Source organism: Salvelinus alpinus, chromosome 12 (assembly GCF_045679555.1).
Source record: "Salvelinus alpinus chromosome 12, SLU_Salpinus.1, whole genome shotgun sequence".
NCBI lineage: Eukaryota > Metazoa > Chordata > Actinopteri > Salmoniformes > Salmonidae > Salvelinus > Salvelinus alpinus.
This window is the reverse complement of record NC_092097.1, coordinates 24,311,611-24,326,744: the sequence shown is the minus strand read 5'-3', so window position 1 is coordinate 24,326,744 and position 15,134 is coordinate 24,311,611. Positions and strand designations below refer to the sequence as shown.

The 15,134-nt window shown below is 47.1% G+C and overlaps 1 protein-coding gene across 7 annotated transcripts in view; it reads right to left on the bottom strand.

Annotated features, from left to right (window-relative positions):
• The window catches only part of foxp4 (forkhead box P4), a 195,247-nt gene that overhangs the window by 42,062 nt on the left and 138,051 nt on the right, over positions 1–15,134 (bottom strand). For all 7 annotated transcript variants that reach the window (XM_071335446.1, XM_071335448.1, XM_071335447.1 and 4 more), the window contains 2 exons: positions 13,710–13,832; positions 8,305–8,397 (listed from right to left, as the gene is read on the bottom strand). In XM_071335446.1, coding sequence (XP_071191547.1) covers positions 8,305–8,397; positions 13,710–13,832 — 216 coding nt within the window. The remainder of the gene's footprint in view (positions 1–8,304; positions 8,398–13,709; positions 13,833–15,134) is intronic.

Below are 15,134 nucleotides of genomic sequence, written 5' to 3'. Positions count from 1 at the left end.
GAGGAGGTGAATTGATGGAGGGAGGAGGTGAAGGGATGGAAGGGAGGAGGTGAATGTATGGAGGGAGGAGGTGAAGGGGTGGAGGGAGGAGGTGTTGGGGTGGAGGGAGAGGAGGTGTTGGGGTGGAGGGAGGAGGTGAAGGGGTGGAGGGAGGAGGTGAAGGGGTGGAGGGAGGAGGTGAAGGGATGGAGGGAGGAGGTGAAGGGATGGAGGGAGGAGGTGAATGGATGGAGAGAGGAGGTGAAGGGGTGGAGGGAGGAGGTGAATTGATGAATAGATGGAGAGAGGAGGTGAAGGGGTGGAGGGAGGAGGTGAAGGGATGGGGGGAGGAGGTGAATAGATGAATAGATGGAGAGAGGAGGTGAAGGGGTGGAGGGAGGAGGTGAAGGGATGGGGGGGAGGTGAAGGGGTGGAGGGAGGAGGTGAAGGGGTGGAGGGAGGAGGTGAAGGGATGGAGGGAGGAGGTGAATGGATGGAGAGAGGAGGTGAAGGGGTGGAGGTGAATTGATGGAGGGAGGAGGTGAATAGATGAATAGATGGAGAGAGGAGGTGAAGGGGTGGAGGGAGGAGGTGAAGGGATGGGGGGAGGAGGTGAAGGGGTGGAGGGAGGAGGTGAAGGGATGGAGGCAAGGAGGGAAGGGATGGAGGGAGGAGGTGAAAAGATGAATAGATGGAGAAAGGAGGTGAAGGGGTGGAGGGAGGAGGTGAAGGGATGGGGGGAGGAGGTGAAGGGGTGGGGGGAGGAGGTGAAGGGGTGGAGGTGAAGGGATGTAGGGAGGAGGTGAATGGATGGAGAGAGGAGGTGAAGGGGTGGAGGGAGGAGGTGAATTGATGGAGGGAGGAGGTGAAGGGATGGAGGGAGGAGGTGAATGGATGGAGAGAGGAGGTGAAGGGGTGGAGGGAGGAGGTGAAGGGATGGAGAGAGGAGGTGAAGGGGTGGAGGGAGGAGGTGAAGGGGTGGAGGGAGGAGGTGAAGGGGTGGAGGGAGGAGGTGAAAGGGTGGAGGGAGGAGGTGAAGGGATGGAGGGAGGAGGTGAATGGATGGAGAGAGGTGAAGGGGTGGAGGGAGGAGGTGAAGGGATGGAGGGAGGAGGTGAAGGGATGGAGGGAGAGGAGGTGAAGGGGTGGAGGCAGGAGGTGAAGGGTTGGAGGGAGGAGGTGAAGGGATGGAGAGAGGCGAAGGGGTGGAAGGAGGAGGTGAAGGGATGGAGGGAGGAGGTGAAGGGGTGTAGGGAGGAGGTGAAGGGGTGAAGGGGTGGAGGGAGGAGGTGAAAGGGTGTAGGGAGGAGGTGAAGGGGTGGAGGGAGGAGGTGAAGGGATGGAGAGAGGAGGTGAAGGGGTGGAGGGAGGAGGTGAAGGGGTGGAGGGAGGAGGTGAATTGATGGAGGGAGGAGGTGAAGGGATGGAGGGAGGAGGTGAATGGATGGAGAGAGGAGGTGAAGGGGTGGAGGGAGGAGGTGAAGGGATGGAGAGAGGAGGTGAAGGGGTGGAGGGAGGAGGTGAAGGGGTGGAGGGAGGAGGTGAAGGGGTGGAGGGAGGAGGTGAAAGGGTGGAGGGAGGAGGTGAAGGGATGGAGGGAGGAGGTGAATGGATGGAGAGAGGAGGTGAAGGGGTGGAGGGAGGAGGTGAAGGGATGGAGGGAGGAGGGAGGAGGTGAAGGGATGGAGGGAGAGGAGGTGAAGGGGTGGAGGCAGGAGGTGAAGGGTTGGAGGGAGGAGGTGAAGGGATGGAGAGAGGCGAAGGGGTGGAAGGAGGAGGTGAAGGGATGGAGGGAGGAGGTGAAGGGGTGTAGGGAGGAGGTGAAGGGGTGAAGGGGTGGAGGGAGGAGGTGAAAGGGTGGAGGGAGGAGGTGAAGGGGTGGAGGGAGGAGGTGAAGGGATGGAGAGAGGAGGTGAAGGGGTGGAGGGAGGAGGTGAAGGGGTGGAGGGAGGAGGTGAAGGGGTGGAGGGAGGAGGTGAAAGGGTGGAGGGAGGAGGTGAATGGATGGAGAGAGGAGGTGAAGGGGTGAAGGGAGGAGGTGAAGGGATGGAGGGAGATGAAGGGGTGAGTGGTATAGACTACATGGCATGTGGCGATAACGTCAGTGTGTGTCGCAGTGATGAATGTCCCCCATTCTGGTTTCCCTGTCGGTACCGGTCCTAGCCTGTGTTACGCTGTTTGATGTCCCCCCCAGAGAGATGGCCCTTATCTTCCCCAGATAACAGAGGGAGAGGAAAGATAGAGGAAGGCAGAGAGAGAGAGAGAGAAAGATAGAAATAGGCAGAGCAAGAGAGAGAGGATGGAAAAATAACTAAATATATGTTTTTCTATTGGAGAGCGAGTGGTGGCCAGCGAGTCTTTGAACAGTGAGGAGGAACTCACAGGAACGCCACCGAGGTCACTTCCTTCCAGAATGGGCATCTGGGGAGGTAGGGTGTGTGTGTGTGTTTAGGGAGGCAGGCAGAGGGTCACTATGTCAGCACTACAGGCATTTCTTCCCAGAGAGAGAAGAGAAGAAAAATAAATCTGACCTGCCAGATTCCACCGCTTGTTCTCTTGACATCTGTCACAACTACACACTCAACAACCTTCTCATAGACCCGCACCAAGCCAAATATACTTTAGTGTCTACAGCTAGGTACAGATTATTTGATTGACCATGTAACTAGGGCCAGAGTTTTTCCTGTTTCAGTCATTTGGACAGGATCAGGAAAAACTCTAGGCCTTATCTGTAGCTCTTGCTGTTTGAAGCTCTCTAGTACTGTTCAACACTTTCCCTCTATCTTGGTCCATCTCTTCTCCTCCCTGGTCCTGTCTGTCTGTTTCATGTCCCTCATCTACCCTGTCCCTCCCTCTATCTCACCCTCTCTCTCCAGAGACATGGTAGTGGTTCTTTAACACATTGTGTGTGTGTTCTGTTTACATTAGCCGCGGCTGAGTGGCCAAAGCTAGCGCAGTAACAGGCTGTCAATGTGATTTATGAGCACATCACACACTGTCTGAGCCTGCCAGTCACACACACGCGCACGCACACACACAACACACACACACACACACACACACACACACACACACACACACACACACACACACACACACACACACACACACACACACACACACACACACACACACACACACACACACACACACACACACACACACACACACACACACACACACACACACACACACACGGTCCCAAACGGCTAGTGTGACAGACAGAGTCACTTCATCAAGCTGACTTCTGACCAGCCCAATGCACCACTCACAAACACGTGCGCAAACACACACTCTTTCAGCATCACTTCTACACAGAAAAGAGCGAGTGGAACAATCAGAGAATAGAGAAGAGGTCAAAAAGTCACAGTCATCGATGCACAAACGCTCAAAAAGGCACAGGGGAGATATGTCTTTTTTTCCTACTCTCTCTCCCTCCCTCCCTCTCTCTCTCCATCCCTCTCACTCCATCTCTCTCTCTCTCCCTCCCTCTCTCTCTCTCCATCTCTCCATCTCTCTCCCTCTCTCTCTCTCTCTCTCTCCCTCTCTCTCTCCATCCCTCTCTCTCTCTCAATCCCTCTATCTCTCTCTCTCTCCATCCCTCTCTCCATCTCTCTCTCTCCTTCATCCCTATCTCTCTCCATCCCTCTCTCTCCCTCTCTCTCTCTCTCTCTCCCTCCCTCTCTCTCCATCCCTCTCTCTCTCCCTCCATCCCTCTCTCTCTCCATCTCTCTATCTCTCCATCCCTCTCTCTCCAACTCTCTCTCTCTCCATCTATCTCTCCATCTATTATTTGTTAATATAAAATACAAATTTACCGATTTTAAGATTGTGTCATTACATGTGGGTTGGGGAGGAGTTGTGAGAAATGATGGCGGTAGAAATAGGGTCCCCGCTGAAAAAGTTTGAATAGCACTGCCCTTCCCCTAAGTGTCTGCGGGTTTGTGTTTTTACTTTCAATTAAGACCTAGACAACCAGGTGAGGGGAGTTCCTTACTAATTACTGACCTTAATTCATTGATCAAGTACAAGGGTGGAGCGAAAACCCACAGACACTCTGCCCCCTGTGGAATGAGTTGACACATGTGACCTAACCTCTATTTCCTGGGCACTTGATAAGCAGGTGACCTACGTAGACCTATGTAACCTACCTGCCATACCCAATCTAACTAGTAGGTTGGACCTGGAGGTCCTGCTGCTTGTCCTTCTTCCTCTCAGTCCTGGGACACCAGGTGAGTGGAGACTCGGGCCAATCAATGTCATTAACCATTCAATTAACCACCAGCTAGCAAAGAAAACAAGCAGTATTGCGGTTCTAGAGGCATATCAATATGTCTGAGTTGGACTGCTGATGACTGTAAGGCATTGAGTTAGACTGTACAGCAGGCTTAGCTTGAGCTGAACACAGGAGATGATGCATGTCCACAACAGTGGGTATGGTGAACCATCACACATCAACTGTGGTGTGTGTGTATGAGTGAGTGTGTGTGGTGTGTGTGTGGAAGTGTGTTTGTGACCAGTGTTTGCACTTGTCTGGTTGTTACAGGAAAACAAAACCGGAGATTCGGACAGGAGAAGGAAAGAAAACAGCATCAGACACAGTCTCTACATGCAAGTCAACCACAACTGGTTTGCTTTGGTCACGGTTGAGTTGGCTGACCGCTGTAGGCGAGGGGGGAGAGGGTCCACAGGGAGAGGGGGATCAGGGATGAGAGAGGAGGAAAGGATGGCGGGAGGGAGAAAGGAGGGATGATCTAGGGCGAACCTCCTCATGCAATTCCCACAATGGTCTCTGGAGTCCATGAGCTCTCTAGAAGCCTGTCTCTGTTTCCTACCTGCTCTTGTCTCCTTCTTTCTCGCTCCTCTCTCTCTCACCTCGCTCTCTCTCTCTCCCTCTTTCTCTCACTTCTCTCTCTCTCTCTCCGTCTTTCTCTCTCAACTTTCTCTTTCTCTCTTTCTCTCTCACTTCTCCTTTCCTCTGTTACTGTCACATCTCTCCTCTACTCTCTGAAAATTGGATGGCGAGTGTGTGTGTGTTTGTATGTGTGAGAGTGTGTGTGTTTGTGATAAAATCACTATATTATTGATGTCTTAGACACCTCTGACAACTGATAACCAATGTTCCCTCCCAAAAAATTAGGCACTGAGCAGATTTCGGGTCTTCTGAGCAGAAACTTGAACGATGTGAAAATTCTGTGCAACTTCCAGCGCGAATTTACTATGAATACTGAAGCTGTACCCGCTAGAGGTCGACCGATTAATCAGAATGGCCGATTAATTAGGGCCGATTTCAGGTTTTCATAACAATCGGTAATCTGGATTTTTGGACACCGATCATGGCCGATTACATTGCACTCCACGAGGAGACTGCGTGGCAGGCTGACCACCTGTTATGCGAGTGCAGCAAGGAGCCACGGTAAGGTGCTAGCTAGAATTAAACGTATCTTATAAAAAACAATCTTAACATATTCACTAGTTAACTACACATGGTTGATGATATTACTAGTTTATTAAGCGTGTCCTGCGTTGCATATAATCGATGCGGTGCCTGTTAATTTATCATTGAATCACAGCCTACTTCGCCAAACGGGTGATTTAACAAGCGAATTCGCGAAAAAAGCACTGTCGTTGCACCAATGTGTACCTAACCATAAACATCAACGCCTTTCTTAAAATCAATAGACAAGTATATATTTTTAAACCTGCATATTTAGTTAATATTGCCTGCTAACATTTAATTTATTTTAACTAGGGAAATTGTGTCACTTCTCTTGCGTTCTGTGCTACAGAGTCAGGGTATATGCAGCAGTTTGGGCCGCCTGGCTCGTTGCGAACTGTGTGAAGACTATTTCTTCCTAACAAAGAGAGCCAACTTCGCCAAACGGGGGATGATTTAACAAAAGCGCATTTGCGAAAAAAGCACAATCGTTGAACGAATGTACCTAACCATAAACATCAATGCCTTTCTTAAAATCAATACACAGAAGTATATATTTTTTAACCTGCATATTTAGTTAAAAGAAATCCAGGTTAGCAGGCAATATTAAACTAGGGAAATTGTGTCACTTCTCTTGCGTTCATTGCACGCAGAGTCAGGCTATATGCAACTAATTTGCCAGAATTTTACGTAATTATGACATAACATTGAAGGTTGTGCAATGTAACAGCAATATTTAGACTGATGGATGCCACCCGTTAGATAAAATACGGAACGGTTCCGTATTTCACAGAAAGAATAAACGTTTTGTTTTCGAAATGATAGTTTCCGGATTTGACCATATTAATGACCTAAGGCTCGTATTTCTGTGTGTTATTATGTTATAATTAAGTCTATGATTTGATATTTGATAGAGCAGTCTGACTGAGCGGTGGTAGGCAGCAGCAGGCTCGTAAGCATTCATTCAAACAGCACTTTCGTGCGTTTGCCAGCAGCTTTTCGCTGTGCTTCAAGCATTGAGCTGTTTATGACTTCAAGCCTATAAACTCCCGAGATTAGGCTGGTGTAACCGATGAAATGGCTAGCTAGTTAGCGGGGCGCGCACTAATAGCGTTTCAATCGGTGACGTCACTCGCTCTGAGACCTTGAAGTAGTTGTTCCCCTTGCTCTGCAAGGGCCGTGGCTTTTGTGAAGCGATGGGTAACGATGGTTCGAGGGTGGCTGTTGTCGATGTGTCCCTGGTTCGAGCCCAGGTAGGGGCGAGGAGAGGGACGGAAGCTATACTGTTACACTGGCAATACTAAAGTGCCTATAAGAACATCCAATAGTCAAAGGTATATGAAATACAAATGGTATAGATAGAAATAGTCCTATAATTACTATAATAACAACAACCTAAAACTTCTTACCTGGGAATATTGAAGACTCATGTTAAAAAGAACCACCAGCTTTCATATGTTCTCATGTTCTGAGCAAGGAACTTAAACATTAGCTTTTTTACATGGCACATATTGCACTTTTACTTTCTTCTCCAACACTTTGTTTTTGCATTATTTAAACCAAATTGAACATGTTTCATTATTTATTTGAGGCTAAATTGATATTATTGATGTATTATATTAAGTTAAAATAAAAGTGTTCATTCAGTATTGTTGTAATTGTCATTATTACAAATAAATAAATAAATAAAATCGGCCGATTAATCGGTATCGGCTTTTTTGGCCCTCCAATAATCGGTATCAGTATCGGCGTTGAAAAATCATAATCGGTCGACCTCTAGTACCTGCTTTAAGTTACAGTTTCAGACAGTGGTCTGTGGCTATTTGATCATAATGTAGGCCTACCAGAGTGGCCTTTCATCAAAAACAATGGAGAAAATGCATCCCATAACATTTTTTTAACAGCGAAATATCTGTTCTATCATTCAGCCTACAGTAGCAGCCAATGTGTGGTGTTCAATGTAGGACTACATTCCATGAGACTTTTGAAAAAAACATGCAGGGCCTGACACTAACCTGTTTATCCACGTGTCCTTCAGACAAGGAGGTGGCTGAAAATGTTGTGTTGTTTGATGCAAAATAAAATGCATTACTATACCCATACCATTATTACAGAGAATCAGAAATGAACCAACCCCCCCTCCCAACATAACCTCTATGACAGTAATCTGGTGTGATTGATGTGGATGCTCTTTGTTGTTACGTGTTGTGATGCTACTTGATCCCCATGATCCCTGTTAGTGTGATTGAACCTTGCGGAGGTGTGTGTTGGCACCGTTCTCACCGCTTGCGGGGGTTAATTGACAATTAAAAGTGTCAGACCCCTCTTATAGTGAGGCTACAACAGGATTTTACTTCAGGCTTCACGCACGCACGCACGCGCACACACACACACACACACACACACACACACACACACACACACACACACACACACACACACACACACACACACACACACACACACACACACACACACACACACACACACACACACACACACACACACACACATACACGCATGCATTTACACGCCATGTAAATAAATACTTATCCTGCATTAAGACAGAGCTCTCTGTGAGTAGGGTTTGGCATGGTGTGTTAGCAGAGAGAAATGTAAAGCCATATTCCATCACTACCATAATCCCTGTTTGGAAACGCAGGGTACACAACACAGAAATACAATAAGAGGACAGAAGGAGGAAAGGAGAGAATGATACGATAAGAGGACAGGCGATAGAGTAGAAGAGGTGAACACTCTGCACCAGTGCAAACGCTTACCTCCTTGGGCCCTACTCCACAATCCCCTAACTCACGTGTTGGCCACTTCAACTGTGTACGAGTGTGCTTGTGAGTGCACTTGATAACACCACACAGTAGGGGTCTCACCTCTTTGGCTGCCTGCTTCCCAGCCTGCTGCTGCTGCTGAGTCAGAAGCTGAAGATGCAGCTGCTCCTGCTGCTTCTTATAGTACTCCTGTAGCTGGGGAGGGAGGGAGGCAGGAAGGAGGGAAAAGGGGAGGGAAATTGATCAAAAGCCTCCTGTGACAGCAAACCCCAGGCCTAGCTGCAATAACACAAAGTATAATAGAGAGCAGTAAGACTGAGGCGGCGTGTGTGTTTATGTGATGTATAATCAGTTTCCACAACAACTAAAGCAGGTAGACAACATGTCATTGTAATGTGTATAGGTGTATAATGTGTGCAGGGAGGGAACCAGCTGGAGGAGCATTATCACGAGGGAAAAGAGGTAGATAAACCAGTTAGCATGATCAAATACACACATGTCTTTCAAGATAAATGTTGATTCTCACGTGGTAAAAGGATGAAAGAGTTAGAGAGATGACATGACCCAACAGGAGTGTTCTGTCCCTCTAGGGAAGAGGCTGAAGCCATGGAGAGACGCACATAGCTGTTTCTGTTTGACTTTCTTCCTTTAAAAATAGTTCTTTAATGTTCACCTGAAACACCTGGACAGAGGTGGGCGTGGGTCTGTGTACAGGCCCAGTAGAGGTGTAGGTTTGAGGCGCCCCGTAAATCTTGGTGCCCTACAGTAGCTGGCATGGAAAAGGCGTCGCCATAGCGCCAGAGACAGATGTGATACAGACCCACTGTTATTTATGGGCTGCTTACCTATCGGGTTGGGGGAGGAGGGACGTGTTCTGATGTGGCCATTTTGAAGGAGAATCAAGGTGTATCAGCCTAGAAATAAACTTTGATTTCGGTCATTTGAAAAGGTCCTGAGAACGATATATCCTCAGCGCTAAAATGAAACTAAAAAACATCGCCCAACACTGGGAGCGAACTCGTGATGCTCGGAGCACGTTGCTCACACCACTGCGCCACCGCCATTCACAACGCTCTAGCAAGCTGTGAGAATACCGATGATACTTGATGGTCATAGCGCATCGTTTTTCATTATTTTGTTTTAAGGCTTCCCCAAACCATAGCGCTAACCTTAACCACTCAGAGTTAATGCCTAAACTGTTAACCTTTCTGTTTAATCCTGTAACCACGCAGAATTAAATAGACGTTCATCCATAACACGTCACATTTTGAAAGGAAACTATGAAATCTTGTTGATCTTTATAGTCTGAAGTGAACAACTAGCCTGTGTTTCAGATCAGAGAAGATGAGGGAAGGAGACGATAACAGGGAGCCATTGGACTTCTACTGGCTGGTACTGTTACTACTGACGAGACACAGCCTGTTTCTGTTTGTTTGACTAACGAATCAATCATTTACCAAGGACACTCCATGAAGATAAGCATCTCCCTGTGCTCTGACAGCCTGTCCCTACAACAGGGGAATGTGTGTTTCTCTTTCTATTCCTCGGATTCTGTCCATTTCTCTTCTTTATTCTTTGTGCCTCCCATTTTCCCCTCTGTCCCACCTCCCTGTCTTTTCATACTCAATAGGCAGAGTTAATCTCTCCTCCAAGTCACTGGCTGCCTCCCTTTCACAGACACACTTACAAGCTAGGCTGGTGCTGGAGAGTTGTAAGAATAATTAAGTGATAATGAAGGTATTTTTTAATGATGTGATTCAGTGGCTCTGTAGCATTAAGAGAGCCACTCACCTTGCCAGCCTATTACTGTGACCTTGCCTTGACTAACACACCAAGAAAGAAACCAGATCAGCTGTGGTGTAATTAAAGGTTAACACACACACACACACACACACACACACACACACACACACACACACACACACACACACACACACACACACACACACACACACACACACACACACACACACACACACACACACACACACACACACACACACACACACACACACTCCCTCACACACAATGCAAAGTCTCCATGGGGATATGAAATGTAATGATCCGATGACTGATGTGGTCTGTGATTGCTGCATGTAGTGTGTGTGTGTGTGTGTGTGTGCTGATTTGTGGCTGATTTGCTGATATAGACTAGGTGGCATTCATGTTGTGGTTAATTAAGTGGGAGAGTTGTGTTAAACTCAAGTGGTTTTAAAAAGCAGAGGTAAAACGGCCTTACACAAGTGTGTGCGTGTGAGCGTGTGTGTGTGTAAGTGTTTCACCCCCACCGCCTCTCTCCTCGTTAGAGTAAAAAGACCTGTGCAAGCTCTTCTTAACCATCTCATTCCCAGAGAGACAGCATATTTACATTACCATCCATTTTGTCAGATCTTCCCACTGCAATTTTATAATGGCCTAAAGCAACAATTCCGTATTAAATCTACTGTCTGTTCAAGCCCTGGACATATGTGTGTGTGTTCAATTTATCTGTTGCAGCCCTGCCTCTGTCAGAACTACTGTTCTGTCTACATACTTGTAATAGCTGCCTATTCAACACGTACAGGAGAGGAAGTGTGTGTACAGTCCATTCTGAAAGTATTCAGACCCCTTGACTTTTTCCACATGTTGTTACGTTACAGCCTTATTTTAGAATTAATAAAATAAAATCCTCTTCAATCTACACACAATACCCCATAATGACAAAGCAAAAACAGGTTTTTAGACATTTTTGCAAATGTATTAAAAATAAAAACCTGAAACATCACATAAGTATTCAGACCCTTTAATCAGTACCTTGTTGAGAAAAATGGGAGAAACTCCCCAAATGCAGGTGTGCCAAGCTTGCAAGGTATGACGTATGACGCTACAAGCTTGGCACACCTGCATTTGGGGAGTTTCTCCCATTTTTCTCAACAAAGTATTTTCCCCAGTCTGAGGTTATGAGCTCTCTTGTGCAGGTTTTTATCAAGAATCTCTCGATCCTGACTAGTCTCCCAGTCCCTGCCACTGAAAAACATCACCACAGCACGATGCTGCCACCACCATGCTTCACCATAAGAATGGTGCCAGGTTTCCTCTAGACGTGACACTTGGCATTCAGGCCAAAGACTTCAAGCTTGGTTTCATCAGACCAGAGAATCTTGTTTCTTGTGGTCTGAGAGTCCTTTAGGTGGCTTTTGGCAAACTCCAAGCGGGCTGTCATGTGCCTTTTACTGTGGAAGGGCTTCCGTCTGGCCACTCTACCATAAAGGCCTGATTGGTGGTGTGCTGCAGAAATGGTTGTCCTTCTGGAAGGTTCTGCCATTTCCACAGAGGAACTCTGGAGCTCTGTCAGAGTGACCATCGGATTCTTGGTCACATCCCTGACCAAGGTCCTTCTCCCCCGATTGCTCAGTTTGGCCTGGTGGCCAGTTCTAGGAAGAGTCTTGGTGGTTCCAAACTTCTTCCATTTAAGAATGATGGAGGCCACTGTGTTCTTGCGGACCTTCAGTGCTGCAGAATTTTTTTGGTACCCTTCCCCAGATCTGTCCCTTGACACAATCCTGTCTCGGAGCTCTACGAACAATTCCTTCGACCTCATGGCTTGGTTTTTGCTCTGAGATGCACTGTCAACTGTGGGACCTTATATAGACAGGTGTGTGCCTTTCCAAATCATGTCCAATCAATTTAGTTTACTACAGGTGGACTCCAATCAAGTTGTAGAAACATCTCAAGGATAATCAATGGAAACAGGATGGACCTGAGCTAAATTTCGAGTCTCATAGCAAACGGTCTGAATACTTATGTAAATAAGGTATTTCTGTTAAAAAAAAAACTGTTTTCGCTTTGTCATTATGGGTATCGTGTGTAGATTGATGAGGGGGAAAAATTATGTAATCCATTTTAGAATAAGGATGTAACGTAACAAAATGTAGAAAAAGTCAAGGGGTGTATATTTTTGTACATATTCTTCTATAATATTATGATGATTTATTACTTATTATAATAACGTATTTGTCACGCCCTGATCTGTTTCATCTGTCTTTGTGATTGTCACCACCCACCTCCAGGTGTCCTGTTTTCCCCATTAGTCCCTGGTGTATTTATCCCTGTGTTTCCTGTCTCTCTGTGCCAGTTCGTCTTGTTTTGCCAAGTCAACCAGCGTTTTCCCTAGCTCCTATTTTCCCCAGTCTCTGTTATTTTCTAGCCCTCCTGGTTTTGATCCTTGCATGTCCTGACGCCGAATCCGCCTGCCTGACCACTCTGCCTGGCCTGACCTCGAGACTGCCTATCGCCTGGTACTGTTTGGACTCTGACCTGGTTTATGAACTCTTGCCTGTCCCCGACCTGCCTTTTGCCTACCCCTTTTGTTATAATAAATATCGGAGCTCAACCATCTGCCTCCTGTGTCTGCATTTGGGTCTCACCTTGTGCCCTTATAGTATTCAAACTTATTGTATCCCAACAATGGGACTGACATAGGCTTTAAGGGAACTCATTCACTTCTGTAAGCGTCATTGAAGCCACAAAAATGTAAATGGTCGACCTTAATATGTGATAACTATGCAACAGAACATATGAACAGTAATTACATTTACACTCATGGGCGTCCCACTGGGTCATATCTCAATAACACAGCAGTTTTTAAAGAAAACAACCCAACTAAGTGACCCAACACCTGCAACCCAGCAGCAGGGTCAACCAAACAACCCAGCAGCAGGGTCAACCAAACAACCCAGCAGTTGGGTCAACCAAACAACCCAGCAGCAGGGTCAACCAAACAACCCAGCAGTTGGGTCAACCAAACAACCCAGCAGCAGGGTCAACCAAACAACCCAGCAGCAGGGTCAACCTAACCCTAACCCTAACCCTAATTTTCTAAGGTGTGTGAGGTGAGAAGGTCAGGGGGCGTGTTTGGTGCTAGCCACGACAGCATTGTGTTAAATATTTGACAGTTGTGTTGTATGTGTGAGTGTGTGAGTGTGTGATTGTGTGTTATGTGTGTGATGTATGTTTAATATTTGACAGACTTGAGATGTTGCCTGCCAGGTAAGAGTGGTTGCCGTGCCGTGCCGAACCAAACGGAACAAACACACTCCCGCCTCCAACACACACCCAGAGCACCTCATCACACACCCCTAACCAACCAACAACCAGGACATGTTAACTGGTGCCCAAAGACGGCTAACATAAGCTCTCGCTGGCTGCGAAGTGTGTGTGTGGCTGGGTGTGTGGCTGAGTGTGTGGCTGAGTGTATGGCTGGGTGTGTGGCTGAGTGTGTGGCTGGGTGTTACATTGCTAAAATAAGCATTTGTAAGAGTTTGGCTATGCTCACTGATGGGGAGGTGCTCGAGGACTAAACAGGCTTTATAGAATTGGCAAGTGTGAGACTGTGTGTGTGTGGGGGGGTGTGTCTGTGCCAGAGGATACAATCACAACCTGTGTCAGCACCTCAACATAGACACATCTAGACATGCTGGGCTGGGACTGAGCCCAGGAAGGAGTGTGTGTCTGTGTGTGTGTGTTACCTGCTGAAGCATAAGGGCCTGTTGTTGTTGCAGCAGGGCCTGTAGCTGAGGAGGGGACAGGATCTGCTGCATCTGTTGAGGACTGATCATCTGGGGGGTCAACATAGCCATGGACACCGGCACCTAGAAGGAGTGGACCACAGAGAGTTGCATATATAGCACACACAATCACATGTATGTGCACGCAAGCACACACGCACAAACACACACACATCCTTGACACTGTGACACACACTGCTGGCATCGTGATAAAGTTGGCAGTGTGTGTGTGAAATCAAAGAGAGATAAAACCTAGCGATGTAATCTCCCTATGGAATATAAAAGTCTTATCTGCTCCAATAAACAGATGATTATGAGTCTCTATCCACACAATCAGGTCTTTGAGAGCAGAAAGGCACAACAAACAATCAGATCAGATGTTATCTGGGAAAATGCTGGAGGCAGGCTGGGACACAGACACATTTGGCAGCAACGGGTGATGCGCTGCGCTAGCAGATTCTAAACACACACACACATACACAGATTTGGCAGCGTGCAGTGATGCATCGGGATAGCAGATACGGCGCAATGCTAATCTGATTACAAACATACTGTGACTGAATGGAGACAAACTAACCGCTCAGAGAATAACACACACACCACTGACAGAGTAACAGAAAGCATTGGTGCTATCCTCTGGCCAGGAGCTAACGCAAACAGCATCCACCTGTCGATTGAACACACATACAAGCACGTACTGCATGGTACGCACACACATCCACCTGATGATTAAGTGCTTTCCTCCTCAGTCAGTGAATTTGCCTAGAACACTACAGATTTCACAGCCATCAAGTAAACTCCACAGTCAGCCCACAGAGAGAGAGAAGAGAGGGAAAGACAGACAGAAAGAGAGAGAGAGAGAGAGAGAGAGAGAGAGAGAGAGAGAGAGAGAGAGAGAGAGAGAGAGAGAGAGAGAGAGAGAGAGAGAGAGAGAGAGAGAGAGAGTGGAGGTAAAAGAGACTGAGACAGATAGAAATAGACAGATTAAAAGAGAGAGCAAGAGAAATCCATGCTGTTGTTGAGTCCTACACTCTTAGAATTAGTTGCTAGTTGCTAGTCAATGGTTCATATTTATACCTTTGGTTAGTTGCGGGGTTCTTGGAGGAACCTTTAATTGTTCAATGTAGCAACGGGTTCCTGGAGGAACCCTGGAGTGGAGGTGTGGCTTAGTAGGGGCGTGGCTTTAATATATATATATTTTTGGGCCACCTCTTAGAGTAAATGTCATTCCTGTTCATCTGTTCTGTTGTATTGTCATCCCATGTCAAGGTTGAACACTGATCGTTTTGTAGCTTTAATGAGGCTAACAGAGGTGTATGAGTTCCTCAAGAGCCTATGCAAATCCCAAAGTTGGAATAGTTACCACTTTATTACTGTGTGTAATCA